The 27,634-nt window shown below is 39.7% G+C and overlaps 2 protein-coding genes across 2 annotated transcripts in view; both read right to left on the bottom strand.

The window, feature by feature from the left end:
* The window catches only part of kcnh4b (potassium voltage-gated channel, subfamily H (eag-related), member 4b), a 38,811-nt gene extending 22,323 nt beyond the window's left edge, over nt 1-16,488 (bottom strand). The window contains exons 1-4 of the mRNA XM_084937628.1: nt 15,561-16,488; nt 5,385-5,618; nt 2,942-3,073; nt 2,332-2,465 (exon numbers count right to left, since the gene is read on the bottom strand). Coding sequence (XP_084793754.1) covers nt 2,332-2,465; nt 2,942-3,073; nt 5,385-5,618; nt 15,561-15,636 — 576 coding nt within the window. The 5' untranslated portion in view covers nt 15,637-16,488. The remainder of the gene's footprint in view (nt 1-2,331; nt 2,466-2,941; nt 3,074-5,384; nt 5,619-15,560) is intronic.
* Nucleotides 16,489-19,856: 3,368 nt separating this feature from the next.
* On the bottom strand, nt 19,857-27,588 carry ghdc (GH3 domain containing). Its single transcript, XM_084937625.1, has 11 exons — nt 27,344-27,588; nt 26,889-27,164; nt 25,434-25,630; nt 25,145-25,339; nt 24,951-25,070; nt 24,264-24,561; nt 23,954-24,143; nt 20,958-21,029; nt 20,727-20,860; nt 20,527-20,615; nt 19,857-20,418 (listed from the first exon to the last, which is right to left on the bottom strand). Exons 1-11 carry the CDS (start codon nt 27,435-27,437, stop codon nt 20,197-20,199), a joined length of 1,887 nt encoding a protein of 628 aa, XP_084793751.1. The 5' UTR covers nt 27,438-27,588; the 3' UTR covers nt 19,857-20,196.
* Nucleotides 27,589-27,634: the final 46 nt, after the last annotated feature.

The following is a 27,634-nucleotide window of genomic DNA, read 5'->3' as shown; positions in this document are numbered from 1 at the left end:
AAATAATAACCACAGCTAAAGGTCTCTAAAGGCCCTTGAAACACACACATACACGGAAAAAAAAATAGACAAAATAGTGGTATTCCTATCTACAAAGGGCTGGCAAAACATTTGATATCCAAATGATCCAAAATTATCCTAAAACAGAAAACAGGGACTTTATTTAGTTACATTAACATATCAGCCAGGTTGCTCTTCTAATCCATTTACATTCTATTTAAATTTATAGATTACATTAATGGCCTAGTTGCAATTTAAGTGAATGCATGCTGGTGTATAGCAGCCTCCATAGACTTTAAATTAAAAATGGATGTAGGCACTGTGAAATCACCAAAAATTAAGCTAACGAAGCAAACTTAAGCATCCTTTAATCCTTATTTGTTTAGACTGAGAATTGGACAAGTAATATATTTGGGATGTGCATGCTAAACGAAAATCAGAGAACATTAATTATTTGTTGTATTTTTATCTTTAAGTTACATATAAAAATTTGAATTCAGCCTCTCACTGTTGTTGACATGGCCTGTTTTGTCATACAGAAAGACAGTGTTTGGCCTACATTTAGTTTACTGGGATCTGGCCAACCAAACTCTGACTGGGGGGATTTTTTTATCCAGCTGAATTAGGCTGTGCCACATTGATTGACAGGTGTCGTGAACAGGCAGCTGAAGCCCACAGCGATCTGCTGGGCCTTATTCTGGATCCTGTTGGAGCATACTGAAGCATTTTTAATGGATTACCTGATAATATTATGGCTTGTTGTCCAACAAATGTGTGCAATACGTAGCCTTCATTTGTGGGTATGTGCAGTGCACCTGTATAGTTTGTGAATGCAGCTTTCTAACCTAGCTTAGCTGGTCAGCTTGGTGAGCAGTCACCCACATTAAGGTTTTTCAGTCAAGTGACATTTTGTACGTCACAATCATGGTGACAATGAAAGAATCAAGTGAATAAGGCCTTAGTCACACAGCCCTAGTGACCAGTCAGTGATCGCCATATTTCTAATGGCTAATGTTGGCAGATAATATTGCTAACTGTATTTTCCTGGAAGTGATGGACTAATCTACAAACTACTGGCAGCTACTGTAGGTGGAGTGTAAGTGTGAAAAGTATGACACAAACTGGAACCAGGAAAATGGCTTTTGCTAACCTTGTTAGTATCTTAGACATAATAGCTAGCTTGCTGTCTAACCACTAAACTGTTAAAGATTTTCAACCTGCAGACATTTTTTGACTATTTTTAACTAATTATTTATTTCCAGTATTGTATAAATGTATGAAGCTTATACTCTGTTGATTACTTAACCTTTATGTAATTGTTATGTAGCTATTTTTCATTTATTTAATGCTTTGGAGAACAGAGAAGGTATAAAATGCCTTTCTTGATTTCTTTCCTGACAGATTACTTCGAATAAAGAAACCAAAGTTTAAAAAACAACAACAACAAAAAAACCATAAATTCACATAGAATTGTATAATTTTGTCCACTTGATATTATGAGAAATAAAAGGAAGGAAAAAATCATGTCACTGAAAGTGATTTGTGGCAACGTGAAACCTTTGAAAGTGAATTATATCTGGTGACGTGAAGCAAAAATGAGTGGAAGTAACTGCTGGTGATGTGAAGAGGATGTGACGCACAACAAACTTTCAGGTGAGCGACTAAAAAGACTACAGGTGAGAATACAATTGACTGTGCATTGCTAGAACCTGCTAATAAATAAATTAGAGGGTCAGCTACCCAACTTTAGGTAGTTAAATAAATGTGAAAATAACTTTCCCAGGACTCTGTATGATACTTTAGTGTTACACAGAGCAGCCTTATTTGAAGCTGAGAGTAGAGGTTATTTATGAGAACAGGCCTTTGCCATAATAACCTATAACCCAAAGGTTTGGGAGGTGTCGGCATGTTTTTTTAAAAAAAAATGATTACAACGATGCATTCAGCTTAATCTATGACCAATAGCCCCTCACCAGCAGTGAGAGCCATCTTGCAAGCAACCACAGTCACTGACCTTGCTCTTTGTCCATTTAAATCCACCAAACAACAGCTTGCATACAAAAAAGCAGGATTAAAACAACACCAAAAATAGCAAAGTCATAAGTTTAATTTTTAACAGAGCTAGGCCACACTCTTGGAATCTGGAAGACTTCCCTGATAATGTCCTCTTAAAATCTCATGTTTTAGATGTCAGAATTAATCATTTAAGCTCAGGTGTGAAGGTGCTGCATGTCTAAGCAACTTCTGCTTATCTTTTTAGATGACATGCAGGGAAAAATAGAAAAAAAACCATCACATCCAGTCAAATATGAGTGATAGAGGTATACTCACTCCACCCAGGTTGACCTCTCCTTTGCCTCCACTGGAGAATTGGCTTGTCAGCTGGTACAGCATGGTGTGTCCACGCTTCCTGGCCTCACTGAAGTGAGAATTACTCTTCCCCCTGTGCATCTTGTCTTCTGAAACTGTCACACAGGGTCAGTTAAGTCGCAAGGCTGTAAACTTTGTGGTGAGATGGCGATATATGAGAAAAAAAACCCCAGTGCCATCCAACTCAATATCTGAAGTTTTTCTCTGGTGTAGTTACACAACTAAGACACAAAAACACAAGCTCCACTATCCCAAGACTCTTATCCAAATGCATGTTGCCAAAACAAGAACGTATTTCCCCTGGCATTGGTATTTGTGGCAGACTGTGTTCAGGTTCCACTTGAAGACACATTGCGGCTTGAATCAAACTCCCAATTGGAAACAACTGTCTGAGTTCAATGAACAACTGCCAGCCCAAACAAAACTGCTGTGTAGGATGTGACAGTGATGAACAAGAACACACAGAGAAAATGAAAGCTAGGGGCCCGAGCATGACCCGCTCGTAAATCATGCTCTTAGTAAGCAAATAAAAGCAGTTTTTCCCCTCCTATAAACAAACCTTTCAACTTACATTCCTTCTTGCTGTTGAGGCAGCCCTTTTCGTAGGTGTCAGTGATGTCTTTGAATGAGAAGAGAAAGAGAACCATTTCGCCCTTCTCGTTTTTTATGGGCACAATGTCCAACAGACACCAGAAGGCCACACCTGCAACAGAAGCAGAAATGATCATTTAGTAATAGTTTTCCTTTCACCTCATTTGGAGAATGGAGACAAATGCTCATCCTGTGCTGTGTAGAGCTTTAAAGAAAAGCTGGTGTAGCATAAAAAAGGGCTTTGAATAATATGATGGCATATTAATTAAAAAAAAAACAAAACCTGTTTGTGCCTCCAAATAAACTTTATGAAACAATGTGCCCACTGGAGAAAAGAGATGGAAGAGGTACAACATTTAGTTGGAGAGTTTGTTTGGCTGTTTGTCTTTAATTCCTCTTTCCTGCTTCCTTCTTTGTTCTGCTCCACCCTCTCTCCTTCCTTTACTCTCCAGCATCCTCAGGTCCCTGCTTACCTTTTATTTATTTTATTTGAGGGGATAGTTGTCCTGTTTATTGAAGCTTTGCTTGTTTAGTTTTCGTTCTCTTTATTGATTTAATGTCGTACAGCCTATTGTGTAGCTGACCCAGACTCCTTCCACCTTTTGATGACTTTAATCCAGACCAGATATCAGTTTGAGTCCCATTGGTAAACTGAAAGGTGTTGGCATACTCTTTATATGTTGTATTCCCTGAGATTAGTTGAGTTGTTTTTGCTGGTTGTCTTTACTTTGTGGCATTTGTGTGGTTAGACTCTCTGTGGACTTTCTCTTTGTACTTGTTTTCAGTCTCAGTGAGTCTCACAACTGATTGTTTTCTGTGTATTTGGGGCCTTATTTAGTCACTGTGTCCTTGGTATTTATTTATTTATTTTGGAAAGTGTGCATTCTTCCTGTCTTTCTTTAAAATCTCTTTATGGCTCATCACACTGGTTTTTTTCTATATTTGTGATCCCTTTGTATCCTTTTGGTTGTTTTGTGGTGATTCTCTGGTTGATTTGAATTTAATTACGCCAAACATTTGTGGTCTAGAGGTCCTGATTGGCAATTAAATTCACTGGGGTCTTATGCCCATCGCCTCTGTTAATGTATCTCCTTAATGGCATCAGTTTCTCAAGCCAAGGTTGTGCAATTTCACATCATGTCACCATCGCTGAACTGCGGCTACTTGTCATATCCTTGGCATATGGCATAGCCTTTCTATAAATATGCCCCAAATTAGCTGTGGACAGTGATCTGCAGGATAGAACACAAAGTGAAAGAGAAAGTTAGAGGGTTGGATATAACAAGTAAGAGAGGGAAGGAACAGCACAGATCCAAGACCCCACCAGAAACCAGTATGCTCATTAGCAGACTCTGTAGAAATTGTGCTCTGCCACCAAACAGATGTTTCACATCTTCTTTAGTGTCTCTAGTGTGCTTGTTCGTGTGTCAAACACAGACAGGGAGGAAAGAAAGGGGAAGAAAACATTGTAGATGGTGGTGTTTTAGTGCAAGCCTGTCAGTGTAAATACAACAGGCAGCAAGCCATTTGTGAGTGTTTGTTCTTGCAAATTGTACACACTAGAGGAGTTTACGTGTAGTGAATTCCTTCGGTGACAGACTTCTTTATATACTCTACCAGTCGTGAACATTTGCCAAGTGAGATTCTAGTTTTAAAACTGCATTTTCCTTTTTAACTTTCACAGTCTTTGTTCTAGCCTTCTGCTTTTTTGGTGTCTACTTTTTATTAACTGTGGTGAATTAAAAATCAGTTTTAGCAGCACTGCCTTACTTTTACTTGCTTTTCTTTCTTAAAAATAAGAAATAAAAAGATTAAAAGATTAAAAGATTAAAAGCAGTTTTTGTTAAAGTCCAGATTTGACAATCCAATTGTATAATAAGCAGTTCACACACCCTGAGGAAGCAGGTTTGAGCCTTTGTCGAATGAGTATAATCCTGTGTGCCAATCAAGGAGGCTTAAACAGTGTTGTATGTTCTCTCCTAATGCATGACATCATATTCTGAGTCAGAAGGATTAGCCAGAAGTTAGAAGGAAGGAGGTAATTCAAGACACTACGTACAGTACCTTATCCTGCATTAGGAAAGCGCATTTAGCTGTGGAAATAGGGTACACAACTCCTCTCAGAACCTCTTACTCTGCCCTAATCTTATTGTTTTGTATTAATTATAATGAAAATTGAGGAACACCAACTCTCTAAAAAGCACGTAGGGCACTGCTGAACCACTCTTTTAAATTCTGCATTCATAATTCAACCAGAACATTCAGCTCTCATCTAAAAATAGATGCACTCTTCAAAATGTTGAAAAAAATGTTTTTTTCATTTTGATCAGGCTGCTGGTTGATCAAAACAAAATAATGTAGTTAATAATATTGGAGCAGCTGGGATCTACTTTATTTCTACAGCTTCTGCGGTATGCACCCACCATTCTTCTTGTAAAAGTGGACCTCAGCCTGGTACTCTTCTCGGCTCTCCAGAGCCTTCTCCATCTGTTGGGCCACTTGCTCGCTGGTGTCGGCCCCGTACAGGAAGCGGCAGCTGCAGTTCTTCTGCATCACCTCAGTTCTTGTAAAGCCCGTCAATTCGCAGAAGCCATCTGAGCAGTACACAATGGGGTACCCACGGTGACCCTGGGCATTACCCAGCAGGAAATTACTGTCTGTGATGGGGAACATGAGAAGGTAAAGCTGTGTTAGAAGTATAGAAGCAGAGGTAGATTTTTTTTTTTTTACATGCGTTTGTGAAACGGAGAGGTTTTTGATATGAATGTCAGTAACAAGCAAGGCCGAGCTTCATGCATCATGTTTAGCCTGGTGTTTAATACATTATCTCTTCTTCACACAGGGAATCAAAGTCCAGTTAGTTCTTTGAATTTACGTCAAAGCTTTTCAAAGAAAACATGAATCAGAGTTTAGTGTGGATTCAATTTCAGCTGAAATTAATTTCCCCAAGCCTTCATCAGTGCATTTCGGATCTTTCATGGTGGTTATTAGGAATGTTGAATGATACTGAAAGAAATTGGCATCATGCACTGCAGACAGTATGACATAAAACAGTTGACTGGGGTTTATGAGCACCACAAAGGTTAGTGACCGATTTTCCCACTGAGCTTTAGGCTTACTGCTAATTTGAGGATATGAACTGAGAAGAGTCTTGACTCTTCAATTTAAAAATCGAGTGGATAATAGAGAGATGGAGGAAAATGGAAATGTGCCAGTGGAATATAAACATAAATATGAAGTATGACTGGAGAAAGAAAGCAAATGCTTTAAGAATGACCAGTATAAAGCCACACTCAATTTCACCTTTTCAATTTCATCTCATAAGGTTCCAGAGTGAGTGACTCAGTTTAATTTGACTAACAGGTTCATTCACCTGTTTGTTCTATGTTTGACTGATGTGATGCCACATTTATGGAGCTGCAGATTAGAAAATACAGTGTACTTCAGTGAAAGCTGCAGAAAACCTAAGCATGTAAATGTGACATTGACGTGGTGGAATATTTGCTTTAGTTTACATGTGGATCGTATGATGTGGTTATTGCCTCTGCACTTGTTTAATTCTGCAACAAAACAGCTTTGCTTTGGTTCCATTTCAGCACCACGGACAGCTCTTGTTTAGTTATTTCTGCAGGACATAAAGACACAAAGCATGTTCGTCGGTCTGAGATCTTATCCCAGTAACTCTAGGCTGTAGTATTCAAAGGCTCTACATTTGTTCTGCATATCTACATATGTTAATCTTGATGACAGGATAGAGTTTGATGTCACATGTTCCCTCGCTTGCTACAAGCATGTGACCTTGCTGCAGTGAGGCTCATTTGTTTGGCAAACATTTTGGTTATGTGTATACCAGAATGACTTAGGTTTTTTTTAGTGTGCTGCATTACAGAGCTGGGTATTTTCAGTCACTGAGCTGATATTACCACTTTGTTTTCCTGATTCATTTCCTCTTTAGGACACACAGTCAAACCCATATTTCAGTCTCTTTTCACAACTTTGCAACAAAGAAGAGAAAACAATCATCAGTCTCCAGTATTTGTGTCCTTACAAATGCTCAGCGAGTGTCAAACAACCACCAGCTTACACTAGATTTGTGACTCCTCACCTACAGGCTTCCAGGCAGAATGTGGTGATTGAAACATAGTTAGGTAGAAAATGACTTCTGCAGACAAAATAAACAGCCTGAAGCTAGAAACGTTAACAGATACTGTAGCTGAACCTGTCAGCACAAAAAGTATGGCTTTACTACTTTAGATTGCATTATGTTGTTCATAAGCAGTAGATACAGCGTGGATCTCATAGAATAGATGCTTCAGATGTTAGAAAACACACTACTTTGACTTTAAGGGTATGTAAAAATATTTGTGGTTTGAAATCTGCTTTACTGAAAAGGTCATTCATCTTTATACTGAATTTATAATAATAATAATAATAATAATCCAGGAAGTATTTATGCATATTTGCTCATTATTTCTTTGAACAGGTTACTATTGAGGCCTCAGCAAAGTAACTGACTTGTCTCTGCTGTCAAATTGAAAACATCAGACTGCAGATTTTGTGCCCAGAGAGTAAGAGGCAGCACACAGACAGACAGACCGATAGACTGCTCTGTATGCTCACGATTCCACAGAGAGAAAGTCTAAGAAGGAGTATTAAACAGCTGCTGCTGCACTTTCCACAATCTAGCACTTTAATTGGCCGGGCTGAACAGAAAGCCGTCCACAGGGGATGTCTTTTCTGAGCGGTGACAACCTTTCTTGGGTGTGCAGCGAGCAGCAACTAAACTGTCACTGTGGAATTATAGAAGGAGACAGGCATTAGTCTGATCCATCAGCAGGCAGAGGAAGTTTTATGCCAGTCTATGCTATGGCTTGATGGTGTTCAGCAAGGAGAAATTGTACTATTTCTGTTCCATATTCTGCTGCAGATCTTTGTGAACAAAGATTCACACCTGTTATTTTTTTATGATACTGTATATTCAGGTTTTTTTTTCTGCAGGTAAAGTCACAACTCTGAATAGAAAGCGTCCTGAAACTCAGTCCCCCCCACCCCCCACCCCCGGTTTCACATCTAAAAAAAAAAACAAACCTTCAACCGAGAAATAATGGCGGAACAAGATGTGATTGCCTATCCAGCAGGAAAAAAAAGAAACATGGCCTCTTTTTCATGTTCTATAAATTCCTAACACTCTAACTCAGTGAGCCAGCAAGTGTCAGAGAGCAACCGCATTCATCTCTGGTTTATGTAATGTTTACCTAAGAATAGGTACATCTCTACTCAGCATCCCTAAATCGGTCCTCTAAATAGGTCAAGGGCAGGGGTAGTCATTAATCACTTTATAAGGAAACATTAGAACCAACGGGCCATGAAGGGAAAAACTTTTATGCTGTGTTTGGAGGTATGCAAAGTTTTATGGATGGGCAAATGGAAAGGTTTTCTTAAAGTGTACTAAAACTTTTAAATGAGTTAGCATTTTATTTCAAGTTCCACTCTTTCAGTCATCATGTAGGTTTTTGTATTCATTAACTAATTGATGATTAAGTCAAGCAATTGTTGGTGCTGGTTGCTGGTGGTGTGAGATAAGGGGTGTTGAACCTGTGGCTTTTGCCCATCTCTACTGACTCCCTGTGAACCTCAGTTAAGGTGGTATGCAGTGATATAGAACAAAAAAAATACAGTATCTAGTTATGGATTTCAAAATTTTTAAAAATTAAAAACACAGAAGAAAATGGAGAATTTAACAGCGTGTGGACAGATTTGTTTGCTTTCACCACCAACGCTGCTGGCTTCCTGGTATGTTTGATCTGCTGCTGGACTTTTGTCAAAATCAAATTGAAACTTCCCTATTTTTTGTTTACTTTTACTGTATAAAGCTAATAGGCTGCTAATTATTTTTATTTTATTATCAAAGTAGGCTCTGAGAGGTGCAGAGCTTCAAAGCTGCTTTGCTAAGTAGTTGTATACTATACATGCTATTGGATAGTTTTTCCTCCACTTTATTATTGTCCAGTTTTGTTTGTAATTTAAAAAATAGTTATTTCACAAATGCAAAAAACCAAACAAAACAAAATAAAAATATGGCGTTCTTGTCATTTAAAATGTCAAATAATCATAAATAACCCACTGCAGAGTAGTCATGTGGTAAAAGGTTTTAAATATTTACAGCTGTCAAAGATGTTTTAAATGATTTTTAAATGAGGCGCTGTCACCTTCATTAAGAAAATATATGCTTTATTTATCCTAAATTTGGGAAATTATTTTGTTACTGCAGGTGAAAAACACTAACTTGCTGAATAACATGTGCAAGTCTCATAAACTTTTATTTCCCACAGAGATTATTTTATGCAAATTAATCCAAAGTCCTACTGGCTTTTGGTCAACGATAACCATTTTATTTCCTGAATAAGAACCTTTCACCTTATTTATTTCAGTTCTACAGTCGCATATTTATTTCTTCATTAATAAGTTAAGCTATACAGCAACCACATGAACCGCACTGTAAACAGTTTTGTCTGTGCATGCGTTTGTGTGCATATGTGTGTGTGGCTGTGACAATGCCTCAATTCTTAGTCTGTAATCCTCTGAGGGATATTACTTCCAGTAGCCGGTCAGCTGCTCCGGCTTCCTTAATTACACATCTGTGCTGACTCGCTACAACTGTAATCTGACATGATGACACTACATGCTACTGCTAACATCAAGCAGCCGGCCTCGTGTCCATATAAGAGTTCTTCTGTGCATAAAAGACTGATGAAACCCAAGAGGCCTGGCCACTTCCTCAGAAGCTAATTACCACTCAGTAGCATGTAATTACTTATTGGGGCAGATGGGTGAGAGCACAAGAAGGAGTGGACTTGCAGGGGGAAAGGGTCACTGGTTTGACAAAGAGGCATGTGGGAAAATCAGTCACTTTGATGTCAACGATTAATAAAGATGTTTGAATTAAACGCAAAGACCGAAAAAAAGTATCTGTGCAGTCGTGATCTAACTCCCGTTAAAGGTAAAAAGACTGCAGCTCCGTAGCGCCTTTATATCAAGAACAGTGCAAAGTGCTTTACAAAGCCTCACACCCACTCACACCTAAATTCACACACCGATGGAGGCGGAGCTGCAACGTAAGGTGCAGACCTGCACATTAGAAGCAGATTTATTTCGGTGTCTTGCTTGAAAACACCGACATACAGGGAGTAAGCCACCTGGGGACTCAACCACCAACCTGAACAATTACAGCAGAGCCTATTCCAAATGTACAGATCAAACTTTGCCACCTGTTACCACTGACTTTTAAAAAAACAAAACAAAAAGAGCAGCAAAGGATACAGCCACAAAAGAGTCTCAGCTATTATCTGGCTTCTATTTGGTGTTGGTTTCTGCAGCTGCCTATTAAGACCCGCTCATCAGCTGGGTAACAATGAGCTCCGTAAGCGTCAGTCTGACATTCTTTCCTGGCTCCTCTTTGGTTCTTTAGCTGCCTTTTATTAGAAAAGTGTTTAGGGGGAAAATAAACCCACTTCTTATCTTTGCCGGCAGCTGCCCCGTGGTTACGCTGCCCTGCAGGGTGAGTACTGCTGTCAGTGTAAAAATGCTGCTGGGGAGGTCGTGTAAAAGAGCTCGGGGAGGTGGAGTTGGGTATAAAGGATGGGCATATATACTGTAACACACACAGGCAGAGCACAGTGCCACCAGTATAATGGAAACTCTGGTTTTTAGCCAGTGTTGACGATGAGCATCCAGACTGCTGACGTGCAAAACAAATCTACAGCCAGAACTGCAATTGTAACTTCACCCTGACCTTTGATCCTTTATAAATGCCCTTCAGAAATAATAATAATAAAAAAAGAAAGACTATTCAAAACAACAAAGAGATTTTTTTTTTTTTTTTTTTTTAAAGAGCGTGATGTGGTTTTGTTGCCTTGAGCACAGGCACTCAGATACACACAGGGAGACATCTCCTTTTGGGAAACATGGACGCTGACATTGCTGTGAGCCAAATACTGTGCTGTGTGTGTCAAAGGTTATCCGACCTAACCTGCCCTGACATTTTGCTTACTGCAGGGCGGTTCAGCTGGGTAATTGTCTCAGACCAGGAACCGTTAAATTATAAACAACTTAAAATTGCTTTCGCTTTAATAACTGTTATTCCTAAGGTCAAGCACAGCCACATCAATATTTATGAGGATAAACACACAAAAACTCTCGGTGGAGAAATTACCCTGAAACACCCGCAAAATGCTCAACGTGAAGCTGCACAATAGATAATGACTGTAAGATTTGGGGCTTTTAAGATAATGTATTATTTGGTCCGTCAGAGCAAACAGATGCACAACAGCACAACGTAGCCTTGTTTTGCATAGTGGAAATAATTACATGGACATGCAGGAACATAATGATGAAATAACTGTCTCAGATGCTGCTCTTATTATATATGGCAGTCAAGGCAGGGGCTTAGTTGGAGTGGCACATTAAATAAAATTTTCGGACAATGTTTGACTGCGAGGCTGCTCACTCAGCAGGGGAGCTTCTTTTGGTTCCGCTGATCTAAATACATTCTTTACTCAGACTGATGGACTTAGCGATTTTTGCTGTAAGAAACTTTTACCTCGTCATCAGTTTATGTTTTAAACTGCATTGCATATTGCTTGTAAAAATATTAGATTAGAGAAGAAACTGGTGTTCAGTGTACAATGATGTGATACTATTAACTTATTTAACATAATAGAAATTGTAAAAGTAAAAGACTGCACAGGTTTCATATAGAAATCTACAAATAATTTTCCTTGCGTAAATAATGGATAAATAATACATAATACAATCAGTCACATCATTAAGCACAACTGTTCAACTGCTTGTTAGGGCAAATATCTAGCCAGCCAATTCATTAGCAGCAACTCAAAGCATTTTGTGCAGACATGTTCAAGACAACCGGCTGAAGGTTAAACTGAGCATCAGAATAGGGATGAAAGGGGACTTTGAATGTGACATGGTGCTGCTGAAAGACGGGCTGATTTGAATTGTTCAGAAATTCATCTCTACAGGTTTACAGATAATGGTGTGAAAAAGAGAAAGTATCCATTGTGCAGTAGTTCTCTAAAGGAAATGAGAAGAATGGCCAGAGTGGTTTGAGCTGATAGGAAGGCAACAGAAACTTAAATACCACTCGCTGTAACCAGGGTATGCAGAAGAGCATCTCTAAATGAACCTCGAAGCAGATGAGTTGTAGCAGCAGAAGACCACACCTGTAGCCACCTCTGTCAGCTAAAAACAGGAAACTGAGGCTGCACTTCACACAGGGTCACAAAAACTGGACAACATAAGACTGGAAAAACACTGCCTGGTCTGATGAGTGCTGATTCTGCTGGAGCATTCAGATGGTAGGGTCAGACTTTGACGTAAACGACATGAAAATATGGATTCATCCTGCCTTGTATCAATGTTTCAGGCTGGCAGTGGTGATGTAATGGTGTGGGGAATATTTTCTTGGCATAGTTTGGTCCCTTAATACTACCTGAGCATAATTTGAACTCCACAATCTACCTGGTTATTGATGATGACCATGTCTATTTCTTTATGACCACAGCGTACCCATCTTCTGACTTTCTTCTTCCAGAAGATAACGCACCATCTCACGACTCTCTAATTGGCTTCTTGAACATGACGATGAGTTCACTGTACTCAGAGGGTCTCCACAGTCAGCAGATCGCAGTCAAATGAGCACCTTTGGGATGCCGTAGAACGTCAGATTCTCATCATGGATGCGCAGCTGCCACATCAATATGGACCAAAATATTCAAACAAGGTTTCCAGCAGCAGGGAGTCCAACCTGGAACTAGCAATGTGTACCTATTGAAGTGGCTGATGAGCTAATATAAACTGTAATTGGTGAGTCTAGCCAAGGGTTATGTTTTCATGAAGAGTATTTTTTTCTTTGACTTTATTTTCAATATTGAACAGTTAGTAAATGATGTAGCAGGTTTAATTGATGGTCTGTTGTCTTTGTGTAACTGCACATTTAGTGATGATGTGTTGGCTGATTTAAACTGAGACCTGCTACTTTTTACATGTTTCCTGTGCATGAAGATTCATTTTCAAATTTAACTGAATCTTGAGTTTGACTTGACTTAATTTTTTTAATTAATACAATTAATTTGCAGTAATTTAACATTAAAATAAGTCTTGTAAAAATAATTAAGAATCTTCTCCAGGCATATTTTAGGACTCCTAATACTGATTTTCCAACAAAGCGAACTGGAGTATCACAAATCAGACTATTTTTTTCTTCCATCCTGAAAATATGAATGCAGGTTCCCTGTGTCTAAATTCTATCCAGTGAAGCTCAAACATCCAAGTGAAACCCACAAAAACAAACACTCTAATGAATGCTGCATGCACCAGACCGACGGCAGTTGGGGGCGACACAGAAGAGGGACTGCAGGTGCACGACCCACAATGCCACTTGTTTTAAGATGCTATTTTCTGGAACAAGAGACCAGCTGCTTACAAGTCCTTAATTAGAAAGCAAGTTCAAGTGTTTTCTCTTTAGTCGACCATCTTTTTCTCCGAGTCCAAAGTGTTCGAGCATCATCCATGTCAAGTGGCAGGACCCTGTCACCCGGGCAACAGGAAGAAGCTATTTTGAGCAGTGGGCACTCTGCCACTCCTGTAGGAGCCACAGCCTTATGGCAGGGATGAGAATGAGTTGGGGAAAAAAAATTTAGATGCACGTCTCGCTAATGGCTACATGTTTTTATTGATTTATCTTTTATTCTGAATGAACGTTACACACTCAAAACCGGCACTACAGTATATATAAACAAATGACAAATTAAAGGAAAACCTGAACACTTAACTAACAGCAAGGGCATCTGGTGGGTTAGTTAACCCATGGGAGGTATCCTCTTGTGTGGTTTGGGTTCACTTAGAGGTAGGGTGGTCAAAAATAAGGCCTGGGGATTAGATTCAGCCCAACACAGACTTCATTCTGGTTCACTGAACGGCTTTGGAAAATGTGAAGTGCATAAAGTTTGGGCTTTTAACCATATTTTCATACATTTCACAGCTCTGGCTGTTGATAAAGTCCTTTCCTATGGCTATTCATACTATTTTAAAGTAAATAAGAGACGTGCTGTGGAAATTGCACTTCTTTTTCTTATTTTTATACATCTCAGGGATTAAAGTTGTAGTTAAACTTCTTCACGCTCACAGAAAGGGAAGTTTCACTGATCCAGCCCACTTAAGATCAAAATGAGCTGTATGTGGCTGCTGACTTAGAAAGAAGTGTCAAATCAATACAAAGTTGTTGTACTCTCAGCAAGTAAGGAAATATCTATTAAATGAGAAAAATCTATAGGGAGACTGTAAGACTTGTAGAATTAAAGCTAATGAACAATGAGGTTGATCTGAGGGCACTCTGGGGTCCACCATCTTACTAAGACAACATTTTTTCTTTAATTTGTCACCTGTTTACTGTCATTTGTATTTTATTCTGAAGTTTTAGAAGTGGGCTCAGCTCCAGATCTAATGGCTGCACAACCAAAATACAACAAGTAAATGTGGAAGAGTCCTATGACACCCTGAAACACCCTAAAGAGCACTGAATGTTTCTCAACATTACTGTCAACATTGAAATGTTTAGCTCAAGGGCACACAGGGGCCTGTCTGACCTCCTGGCCCTCCAGCTGAACTGTGCAGTAGTCACATCATCTCTAGACTGAGTGTGAATCCTCTCGGCTCACATAACTCCACTTTTGTATTTTCAGCTCCTTTAGCGCCCAGATATGAGAACAATTCCCGATGGGGTGAGTGCAAGTGTGCTTTAAGAAATTGAGAGATATCTCATTAGAATACCCGGCTCACAAATTGAAGCTATAATTGCATACCCTGCACATCACTTACACGGTAATGTCTCCCATTTCACTGTGTTTATATTTCCCCAAGTGGAACGGAGACCGAGCTCTAAGAATCACAGCGAGCCATCCGTTCAATCTGGCTGCTGAAACCAGGTGAGGGAGGACAGGCTGAATCGACAAACAAACAAAACACAGACGTCCCCATGGCATTTATTTACAACGAGCCGCAACCTCCCCTGAGAGGGGCACAAGGTACAAAACAAGAGGCACGAGCTAAGCAAAAATGGCAGTGCTGCCTAATGGCTGCTCGGCTACTGTGAAGCTAAATGTGTGAAACAAATGTGAGCGCACATTGTGAGTGCAAGCAAAGTTTTTCTTTTTTTTTATTCAAGTGGAACCAGCAGCAGATGCTATTTTAGTCAGGACGTTTGTACTGATTGTGATGACCTGAGAAGAGCTGAATCCAAGTTATGCCCAAGTTTAAAGCAGAGGATGAAGAGAAACAAATTTTAATTCAGGCAGTGGGGTCTCTCACTGTGAAAACACAGCACAGGAGTCTGTATTTGATTTGATGCCAGCCACAAAACTTCCATTACTTTAGTTTATTAGCTGTATTTTAAAAACTGACAAGAAAAGAAGAGACAAATGATCACACAATAGATTTAAATGAGGCAAAGTCCAAGTCAGCAACCTAAACCACCAGGTCACAGAGTGAGGATTTATCAGAGAAGCTCAGCCTCAGAGGACACTTACGTGTGCCATCGAAGCGTGTGGCGATGGTGTCTAGAAAGGTGTTCTGTGGGGCCAGGAGGCCCTTCATCACCGGCATCTTGACCCCGATTTAGGAAGGTCACCTGCTAGCTTGAGGTCACACCATCCCAAAGGCACAGCAGGTAGCTTCCAGGGAGTCTCAGCAGGTGTGTGAGACTTTGAGGGTGACTCTCTGGCACCAGCCGCAGGGATGCACATTTACAGTAAATGCTGCCACCCTTCCCCGAGCGATGCCTTCTCAGTAAATCAACAGCGTGGCTTTGGGAGGACTAAAATAGCTCACTCCAACAATGCAGAGGTTTGGGTGCAGTCTCGAAAAGGAGAAATTAAGAGTCACGGTCACGAGCAGCTGAAGAAGGGATCATGTGCAACTGACTCTGAGATCCGAAGAGCTTCAAAACAGTGAACCCAGCTGTTGCTTGTCTGCACCTTTCAGTCGGAGCGCTGATCCCGGCAGCAGTGTGGAGGAAGTTATCCTCCAAGTGCGCTGCGCTTTCCATTTAAAAGAGGACCGCAAATCTGTGCGACGAAAAATAACAGCATGTGTCTACACCTCTTTTCAGTGATGCTCAGTGATGTGTCAGGATGCTGTGGGGGAGTAGTTGCATCTTCTTGAGCGTTCTCCCCTCCTCGCTACTCTCCCTCACTCCTGCTCCCATCCGCTCCGGTGATATATCAGCCAATGAGATACAGGCATCCTCTGTAGGGACCTGTTTTCATCTGTGGTGGGGGTATAGAGAGAGAGAGGGGGAGAAAGAGAGTAAGGGAAGAAAGGGAGAGGTAGAGGAAAGAGGGAGGGGTGAGGCTTTGGGAGCATCTGACAGCACCATCACACCCAGCAGTGGTACTATCAGCACATGGCTTTTGTGGGCATGTCTGCAAAGCAAGGAAAGATGGATTACCTGCACATCGGTTAACAAAGCCTTTTGTATTCTGTTGGACTGTGTGCTGTATTGTCAAAGGAGCCTGGCTAAAGGGAGACTGTCAAAGTCCTCTAATTTATTTATTTTATCCAAGTTGCAGAGTAAAGGAGGTACAGCTTCAAAACACCGTTCCTAGAGGGGTTTTTTTTGTTAATTTCCATCTTGACTATTAAAAATGAGGCTGGTTGCCTTTGCCCTGTCACCCCCTGTGGAGTATCCATGAGCGAGTTAAGACTCTGGGATAAAAGCCGCTAAGAGCGGATTAAAAGGATAAGCCTGGAGATGTTTTTCGTGACAAAGCGATGCCAAAACCCCCAAACCTAACTCACTTTGACCCAAGAAAGCAATACGGCTTAGCCAACGAGGGGAAATACCTCTAGACAGTGAACGTTCTCATCGGGAAGATAAATCATCTCCCCTCCGTGTTCGAAGAATCCTGTCAAAATCAATCTCATTAAAATTGTAGTAATCGGGGAAAGACGATCCATTGCTATTAATTAATGTGATCAATATTAAATGTTGAACCTGAAACCTAATATTAGGGGTTATTTGGGGGGGTCATGCGGCTAATATTATAAGCCTGTATTATTGTATTTTGATCGGTATGTTATTAATTTAGAAGGAGGTTTTCAGCATTTTTACTTAACTAGCACATTCATCAGTACATTTTAAATCACTGGTATATGTATGAGGTGCTGAATGAAAACCTACAGTTGCTTTGTTTTGTCAAGAAGTAAGAGAAAGACCTAGAATAAATCCTACAATCCTCCATATTCCAATTAGAAGTCAATAGGCCTCAAGAATGTTTTATTATGGCTGTTTTGTGACTCAAAAGACTTACAACATACACGATAATACCCACTAATATAGCAAAATAAGATAAAAAGAATGAGATCTTCCCTACATATTTTCTGTTCCATCCATCAAATGTGTCTCTATGCAGATTGGGAGTCAAGTAAACAAAAATGATGAGGAAAGAAATATAATAGAAATTTCTTGTGGGGGTTGGTAATCTTGGAAAGATTTAGCAGATTCAGCAGCAGTGTGGGTGTTTCCTCTCACCAGAAATTGCATTTTTAATCTTCTCAGTGAAAAAAAAAAAGTGCATTTGTTTTTATCTTGACTAACATTTCTGAAAGCAGCTGCAGACTTCTGAGAATAGCCACATCAGAGAAGAGATGAAAGCTGTTATGTCCACCGAAGGTGGGTATTTTAGGGGATAATTAAACAAAACCACAAACACATTAAATGTTAATTGCTGGGAGCGGAGGTGAGCTGGATTTGGAGGAGAAACAAAAAAGGTGGAGAAAAAAAAGACAGTGAAAGTAAAAGAGAAGCTTGGAGGCTTTTAAGAGAGGATTGTTTCCTCTCTCGGATCCTATTCAAGCCTTGGCAGCCATTCACTGTTTTCTATTTTTAATGACATCTCATTGTCCCTTCTTCTTGTAGTTCATCCGTCGCTGCTTGTCACTAATAAAGAGGCTAATACATTAAACATGCTCACGATCATCTCCTCGGTCTAATGTGACAGAGTGACGCACACAGGGTCAGGTGAAATATTATCCCCAACTACATTTCCCATAGTTCTCAGTTTTAAGGGAACTGCTGGCGTGCTTGTAAAATTCATTTTGGCCCCTTAATTATGCACATAATAACATCTGAAAATCAATTCCTTGAATATTCTGCTGACTGAACTGACTGTAATTTACTAAACTTGAATGAAAATCCACAAACCTAATCCTGATTTAAATTGTATGCCAGATAAACTCAGCAGCCAGGCCGATTCACACATCCCGCAGCATCCCTTCTCTCACTTCAACACACTTCCCCCCTGCATCCCATTGAGAAGTCAAGCCTGCCTTTCTCAAATCTGTCTGTTTACAATGAATTAACTTGTGAGAGAACAGATGTGTGATCGAGGGCTCTGAGCGTTTGTGTGTCTGTAAATCCTCTGGGCGTATGAGGACGGCAGGCAGAGGAAGACACAAGCCATCTAACTAAACAACCAAGAAGAGATATAAGGCAATCTGGAATGAATAAACAGCAAAGGGAAGAATGAAAGTACCTGCCAGAAATACATTTTAATGTGAAACCACCCCAATAATGCTGTTCATATACACAACTGTGAAATGCAAACAAACTAACCTTTTCTTTTTTCTTTTCTTTTTTTTTTTTTTTTTAGGTGGATACTTAAGAAAAAGGCCTGAAATCAAACTAGTGCCATATTGTTTTAAGTTCTTCCATGCAGTGCTGTTTGCCAGCTTTCTTAAGCCAAAATGTAACACTTGTATATACAGTTGAGGCATTATGAAGCCAAAATAAAGCGAGAACGATGTCAAATCTCTGCTGAAATGGGGCGTTTCTAAAAATATTAGCCCACTTTGTGAACGAATCGACCTGCAGGAGAGAAGCAGTCAGCTCAGACCAGGGCTTATTCAGACTCATTCTTTCTTTGAGGCTAAAGATGGCAACAAGAAAATCTCACAGAATCAAATAAGGATGTGAGGATTAGTCTAGTCAACATACATATAAATATGCGCTTTCTCCGTCTTCTTTGTCTGCTCCCCTTTTTTCCAAAATCTTGATTATTTATAAGAAGATGATATTAATTCAGACGAGAGCACTCACAGTCAGAGCTATCAACAAGAATTCACTGCTTCAGTCAAGGCTGACAAGCAGTTAAATGCTGGACCTGTGGGAGATAGCATTATGCTGCATGTCTTAAATATTAGACTAGCTCCCTCTGGTGGTAACAACAAAGTCCTGACACTCCTATTGCACTATTGTTTATGATGTAACTGAAGAAATAAGCTGTACAGGTGGTGAACAATGCGAGCAGGCATATACTGAAGGCTATCTTGATTTCATAAGCATCATCAGTTACAGTCTAGAGGCCAAGGATGCTTACCAGTAATCAGCTCTTCTGGTCTGATGGATCCACTTGACTCTAAGATGAAACTAGAAGCTGGCCAAATCTGCACAATCTGAAAGAGAACCACCTAAAAAACATGACTTCCACCAACAACCATATGATGTCGGATAATTAACTAAGCTAAAAATAGCATAATTACCTTCACCAGCACATGCTGTGACTGCTGTCTAACAATACTAAAGGGACCAAAAACACAAAATTCAGCCACATAACAGCAGCGTACTAGATTTAAATCTTGCCAAATGCTGCTTTAGTCATCACAGGTAATTTCACAAAATGGGATCATTAGATGGTGCAACATTTAGTAACAGATGGTATAAAATGAAAGCTTAAGCAACTCCATTAAAAAATGCAAGATATTAACAGCATGTTATTTTGCTTTTCCTTTAACTGCCCAGAAAAAAAAAAAAAAAAACATTGGAGAAAAGTGAAGTGAAATTTATTGAGGAATGGCAACTGAAGCTTACATTTAAATACAGCTCAAAGATTTTCTGGTGCTGGTGTCACCAGAAAATTTCCACTGGAAATACTCGGGAAACTTCTAAATTGGGGGTTTTGTACAGATGAGACTTCTGGGATATTTTGGCACTAGTTCAGAGATATAGTTGAGAAAATAAAAACAGTCAAAAGTGCATTTTTATTGTTTAAAAATCAGAGTTAATGCATCGTGGTTAACATCTCCCACAGGCACACTTCATTAAGTCAGTCATAAATAAACTAAAACGGAAAAAAAACATCCAATATCATCAGTCTGTAAGTGATCTCAGGAAATCGTTTTGCCCAGAAGGAATTCAGCATATTCTTTCCTGCGCAGCACCCGCTGCATTTTGAACGTATTGGGTGAGGTGCTCGAGTACGCCATCATCTGCTTACGAAGTTTGTTAAACGCTCCCTCTGCCACCAGCTGCACTCTCATTGGCCCGATGCTGCCTTTGATACGGAAGGATTTGTAGACAGCTGAATCCTGCTGGAGAGAAATGTCCAGCTGGGGAGCAAGAGAGGAAACACCAAACAGAAAGACAAGGTAGAGTGATTTAATGACAGACTGTAAACATGCTGCCTGTTGGTGAACCTTCATTAGGATTTCTCTTACCTTATGTCGTTGTTCCTCTGTAAGCCTCCTCACACCTTTCAGCTCTAAGAACACCTGGTAGTGAGGGTCCGAGCCACCAATTGTATCTCCTGCAATGCCCCAATAAATAAAATAAAATATGCTGCAAAGGGTTCAATAGTTTTCGCATCATATTCAAACTTCTTCTATGATTTAAGGGTATAAACAAGAACAAATATTACCCAGGATGCCGCTCTCAGCACAGCAGTAGTCAACCAGCTGAGCTCCTGGCCACTGAGCGATGGCCTTCTTCAAAGCACTGAGAAACAACGCTTCTGACACTTTCTCTCCTCGAACATTCAGCATCTGACCTCGTCTAATGGAGCATGGAAGCAAGGAGAAAGTATCGTGTCATGCTTTATATATACACACACACAGCATAAGAAAAACTGTACGGCTGTCCAGTGCTGTACCTGTACTGAAACTCCACGATGGGACACTGGTTGTGAAATCCAACAACTTTTACAATGTCTCCGATGCGATATCTGTAACAAGGGAAATATACAGGTAAATATGAGAGTTTGTTACAGTTGTAATATCACATTTTAATTGCAGTGATGGTCATACAGAGCCACCGGACAAATCTGATTTTACACTCATTAGCAACTTTGTTAAGTACACCTGTTCAACTGCTCATTAACACAAATATCTAATGAGCCACTCAGAAACTTGGTGCACACAGAGATGTAGCCATGGTCAAGATAACCCACTGAAGTTCATACCAGGTGTTAAAATGGGTCAGAAAGTTGATCTAAGTGACTAAATGTGGCATGGTTGTTGGTGTCTGCTGGGATTTCACCACACAATCATGTCTAGGGTTTCCAGAGAATGGCACGGAAAAGAGAAAATATCCAGTGAGCGGCAGATCTCTGGTAGAAATGCTTTGCTGATGTCAGAGCTCAAAGGAGGGTGGCCAGACTGAGTTGAGCCTATAGGAAGGCAACAGAAACTCAGATAATGACTTGTTGCAACCAAATTATGTTGCAACCAAATTATATTGCAACAGCTGTGGATGAAAAACAGTTTGGAATAGGTGTGTTTATTGATTTACGTAAAGCCTTTGATACGATAGATCATTCTTTACTTTTACAGAAGTGTGAAAGGTATGGTTTAAGAGGTGTTGTACAATTTTGGTTAAATAGTTACTTGAATAATAGGTTCCAATATGTGAGTATTAATAACATGAAATCTAAACTTAGAAAAGTAACTTGTGGAGTTCCGCAAGGATCTGTTTTGAGACCTAAGTTATTTTTACTTTATATAAATGATATTTGTACAGCCAGTGATACTTTAAAATATGTGGTGTTTGCTGATGATACAAACTTATTTTGCTCTGGAAAAGACATAAAGAAATTACTGAAAACAGTGGAAACAGAACTCATGAAGTTAAATAGATGGTTTGTATTTAATAAACTATCATTGAATGAAAGTAAAACAAAATTTATGTTATTTGGAGGTAGTAAAAGTAATATTAAAGTAAAATTGAATTTAAATAATGTTGAAATTGAAAGAGTATATGAGACAAAATTTTTAGGAGTAATTATTGATGATAAACTTTGTTGGAAGCCCCACATAGAACATGTGAAACGAAAATTATCCAAGTCTATTTCTATTCTTTATAAAACAAGAGATTTTTTGAATAAGAACTGCCTTTATTTATTGTATACTTCCCTTTGTTTGCCTTATATGACCTACTGTGCAGAAATTTGGGGGAACACATACAAAACATATTTGGATTCAATATTTAAATTGCAAAAAAGAGCTATTAGAATAATAAATAAAGTTGGATATAGGGAGTCCACCAACCAGTTTTTTGTAGGATCATCTATGTTAAAATTCATGGACATTATATATTCTAAAACTTTAGAAATGATATATCGTGTGATGAAAAAGAATGTTCCAATTTGTATTTTAAGTATGTTTCAACTAAGAGATGGAAAATATGATTTGAGGGGGTCTTATAAGTTTGAAATGCCTAAAGTGAGAACCAATGTTAAGTATAGATGTGTGTCAGTTTTGGGAGTGAAATTATGGAATGGACTTAATGATGAACTGAAGATGTGTTTTTCTTTGTCATTCTTCAGGAAGATTTAAAAAATTAGTATTATACAAGGTTACAGAAATTTGGTTTGTTAAAAATTTTTTGTGTTGATTTAATTTCTTGATTTATCATTGATTTCTTTTCAAACTGTTATACAACTTATTTATCAATGCTATTTATTTTCTTGGTTAAGGATTTGATTATTTCTATGGGGGTAAGGGATAGGATAAGTATAAGCCATAAGGCTTCAGCCTATTCCTTTTTTGGTTACTGTTTGAGTACTTTTATGTAAAATTATAATCTGTTGTTGTTGTTGTTGTTGTTGACTGAAATAAAAAAAATTTCAATTAAAAAAAAATTATCAAGAAGAGCATTTCTATAATCACAGTGCATTGAACTATGAAGCAGATGGGTACAGCAGCAGAAGACCACATCAGCTGCCACTCATACTCTGCAATATTCTTGATATTTATTTAGAATCACCTCTGTTAATTCTTGATATTTATAATTGAGTGATTTGTATATATTAGTGCTGTTTCTTAAATTTGTAAAATCTGTAACATACTGTATTGTTTAAACAGTTTAGTCTGTTACTGTTACCGACTTGGAGCAACTGTAATCCACATTTATTCCCACAAGTAATCTGATTCTGAAGAACAGGAAACTGAGGCTATTATTCACATAGGGTCACCAAATTTGGACAAGATTGGAAAAAGTTGCCTAGAGTTTCATTTTTTGCTCCACCATTTGGAGAGAGGGTCAGAATTTGGCATAAACAACATGAAAGCCTTGTTGTAACAATCGTTGAGGCAGATGGTGGTGGTAGCATAATGGTGTCAGGGATATTTTCTTTGTTTCCTTGGTACCAAAATCCTTTTAAACTCCACAGCCTCCAACTGAATAGTGATGCTGACCATGTCCATCCCTTTATGACCACAGTGTACCCATCTTCTGATGGTTGCTTCCGGTAGGATACCACACCATGTCACAAAGCTCAATCAAGTCTCAAAATGGTTTCTTGACCAATGAGTTCATTGTAGTCAGATGACCTCCATAGTCACAAAAGTCTCAGTCCAATAGAGCATTTGTGGAACGGGAGATTCCCATCATGTCAACACTGACCAAATTCTCTCTGGAATGTTTCCAGTACCGTGTTGAATCTTTGCTGTGAAGAATTAAGAAAAAAGGATGTCCAACCTAAAAGTAGTGAAGTGTACCTAATAAAGTGTTACATATCAAACATGAACACTTCAATTTGATTCTTAAACAGATTTAGAACATGTTAAAATGCAGTGTGACCCACCACAATCATGATGACGTAAACATACAGCTGCAGTTATTTATATTTGTTTGTAGATGAAATCGAACCTGTAAAGTCCTGAAGCATTTGTGACAAGCAGCTCATAGTTTTCTCCCTCCTTCACCTCCTCCATCAGCAGAGTGTGAGGGGCCTCCTCATCCAGGCTGCTCTCTGGGAGGAACTCGCAGAACATTGAGCGAGGGCACAGCAAGTAACGTCTTTCTGACTCCTGAGGCCACAGGTTCACCCCAATTAAACCTGCAGGGGCACAGATAATGAGAGCAAATGCTGACCTCATCCACATATAGAAACCCTACAAATGCCCAACTGCAACGGTTTTTAATTAAACAGCTTAAAAATGTAAATGAAGGCTCTTACCTTCAGTAGCAGCATAGAAGGGCGAGTAGAAAGGCACTCCTTTGCAGTAACTCTCCCTCAACATTTCACCGTAGATCTGATTGGAGCCTGAGTCCACTGCCAGGACCAGGTTCAGATGAGGCCACAGGCGCTTGGCAATCCCCCTGAAGCCGTCCTGGAAGTGGGCCCGGAGCTGGGCAGCTCTCTGTGGGTCTGGCTTCATTAGCGCTTCAAGCTTGGCCCTCACTTTGGGCTCCAGAGACAGAGCAGTGCTGATTTTCCCCCGTTCAATGTCCTCCACAAGTTCCTGCCAACGCTCCTATGAGATCGAGAGCATATTAGGGAGAAATGACTTGCCCAAGCCTTTATTCATAAAGCAATTAACACAAATGTTTTAATCAGTCAGTGGGAGCTAAACACCTGACTCAAGATTTCATCTTGTTTTACTAAATGATGTCCCAGTGAGAACGAAATGAGGCACATGTGAAGGACAACAACAGCCTGCTACTGCTCAATGAAACGTTGTCTCTTAAAATAGACAAGAAATAACATTGCTAATGCTTTTCTTTGAAGGATAGAATGGATGAATTACTTTACATACTTTACGGTTTCCCATTAAGTCCTGTTTTTATGCCTCTACTCACATAAAAAAGAAAGAAAAACACAAAAACAACAAAAGTAACTCATTCCTGACAAACAACTGGGTACCTGTAGGGCACTGAAGGCATAGAAAACTGTGGAGGCGAAGTTGGACTCCAGAGTTCCCACATTAGGATCTTTCAGCGCAAAAAGAAGATGCAAATAGAGCGTGTCCTTCTCACTGGGAACCTGAAGAAACATAAGATTTTATTACCGAATCGGTCACACAAAGGCTGACCACTTGTTAGGCTTGCTGATTGTACCTTGAAGGCAGGTGCTGGAGTCGTGTACAGGTTTAGGATGTGGCGTGAGGAGGCTGGTGTCGAGGAGTTTGGTCCGATGGGAATTCCAGCCTCAGACTGCTGAAAAGTAGGAGTGTAAAAGAACTTGGTGGTGCGTTGAAGGCTCTTGGTCTCAGGGAATGCCTGCTGCATGGCATCTAAGCACACAGTCACTCCCTGATGGAAACACACAGCGAGTATTATTAGTAAAAATTTCCTTGCGCAGCGCATGGGCTACACCGTCATCATCATCATCAAGCAGTGACTTCACCTGCAGGAAGAACTCAGTGTTGGTGTCCTTAGTGCTGAGCAGCATGGCACTGGATCCTGATGTCCCGGAGGTCATGGCCAGAATTAATGGCTTCTCTGCAATGATGAGCTTCTCTTCTCCAGCTGCGATGCGGTTGATTAGGTCTTGATAGTGTGTGTATGTAGTAATAGGATGGCATGCCTGAAATTCTTTAATATCTAGAAAATAAACAGATTTCATGATTTAAATCAAAACTGTATTGACACCTCTAATTTATCTTTCATCATTTGAGCTTATTTTAAGCACAAGTATCAAACAGTCCCCAATTTCAGCATCGCAATTCTCAGGACCTGCTGCATTGTCCGTGCCCATCAGGAACACTGGGACATTTCCCAGTATACTCAGGGTCATTTAATACCCTGGCCTGCTGTGAATAGTTTAAACAGCAACATTACAACAAGCAGAAATGAGTTGGTGGTACTCTCAGAAACCACACTCTCATCCACAGACTATATGATACTGCTGCTATATGTGCACAGGGCATAGGCAGGTGAACCATGGACACAAGTAAATGCACACTCCAGCAAGACACACAGCACGCAGCAGCTTCTATATCAAAACTATTTAAGTGAAGCAATGAAATTGTGGAGGGGAAGAGAAAGAGAAAGTCACAAGGAAGCATCTTAACTCTGTGGTAATCAGGATAATTTTCATCTCAGATGATCATAGAAATAGTGTAGTACTTTTTACATCAATACTAAGGGTGTTGTAGTACAGGAATGAAAGGAGTGATACTAAAAAAAATATGAATGTAACGTTAATAATACACATATAAACATAAATGATGGTAGTTGTATTTGATTGCATCTGGCTACAGGTGTACAGGCTACATGTGTTTTCAATGTCAATTATCTGACAAAAAATGAGAAAAACAAACAGATTTTGACTTACAGCATTATTCCTCTTCCCTCCAATATTTCCTACAAATATTACTGTAATAACATAAAATTAATTCATTTGGAAACCCTTTGGCACAACTAAATAACAAATCAGCACATGGAGTTAAGTCTACAAAACGAGCCAAATTCCACTCAACGCATGAAATGCTGTTTCAGTCACCTGTACGCTGAAAATGTCTGGGGGACATTTGTTCATTGAAAACAATAAATTTGATGACACAGGTTTAAAACAAAATAAAATAAATTTTTAAAAAAGCCTGACTTGCTCACAAAACAAAAATTGTGAACAGATAGATGCAGCTTTTGGATAGCAACACGTTTAAAATAGGAATCAAATCAATATGAAATTGTGATTTGTTGCCGTTATTTAAGGACTCTGGGGTCTGGTGGCAGCTGGTGGCACGAGTTTTTTCCTTTAATGTGTCACCCCGGTCTTCCCAAGTGTTAACACTGAATAAGCACAAATGTCTTCACACTACCTGCTTGCTAAACTAACGCCATCTACTTCGCTGCTTACCTTTTATTGAGCTGAAGTCGTACTGTCTTCCATAATACGTATCTGCGTTTTTACGCAAGCGCTTCAGCAGCGTCTCCTGTTGGACTTCTTTGACTTTGAGTGTGTCTGCTTCAAGTTTCCTTCTCTGCCGCCTGCCCAGCCAGCCTACAACCTTCACCGCTACATGCTGGCTCAGAAGGCTGCTTAACGTCCGGTTTTCAACCTTTATCTTCAAGATTAATGCCATCCCGGCCACAGAGCACAAACCGATGACAGCGGGGAGAGGGGTCAGCATGGCTGTTACACAAGACACACAAAAACAGAGGAGCCAGGTGGGGGCGCTGTTAGTCAGCATTAGACCGTTACCTTTCTTCTCATCTACAAACAAGAGTACGCAGTCTACCGTGAAAGTGCGCAATCCTGTCGAGACAGGATGGTTTTTATTTCGCTATTTCGCGCACTCATTCACCGCTTACCGGGAATCTGTCCGCTGATGGCCAGGGCGACCGATGAAACCGCAAAACAAAGCGGAAGTGCAACGCGAAACCAAGAGGAAGACATCTTGAGCATTAAATAAGATGTGATGTTCCCGTGGTTATAATAATTAATGTCTATAAAAAGCCTTTGGACTGCATTTCCACGCCCAAGAAAGCGTGTCAACTTTTACTTTCGCCGCTGTCTTGTGCTGCTTCCGTATTTGGGTCAGAACTAGACGCTGATTGGTTTGACTAAATCATGACGTAATAAACCTGGAAATACCAACTAAA

Source organism: Perissodus microlepis, chromosome 8 (assembly GCF_051167445.1).
Source record: "Perissodus microlepis isolate ML-2025 ecotype Zambia chromosome 8, ASM5116744v1, whole genome shotgun sequence".
NCBI lineage: Eukaryota > Metazoa > Chordata > Actinopteri > Cichliformes > Cichlidae > Perissodus > Perissodus microlepis.
This window is presented reverse-complemented; position numbering and strand designations above follow the sequence as displayed.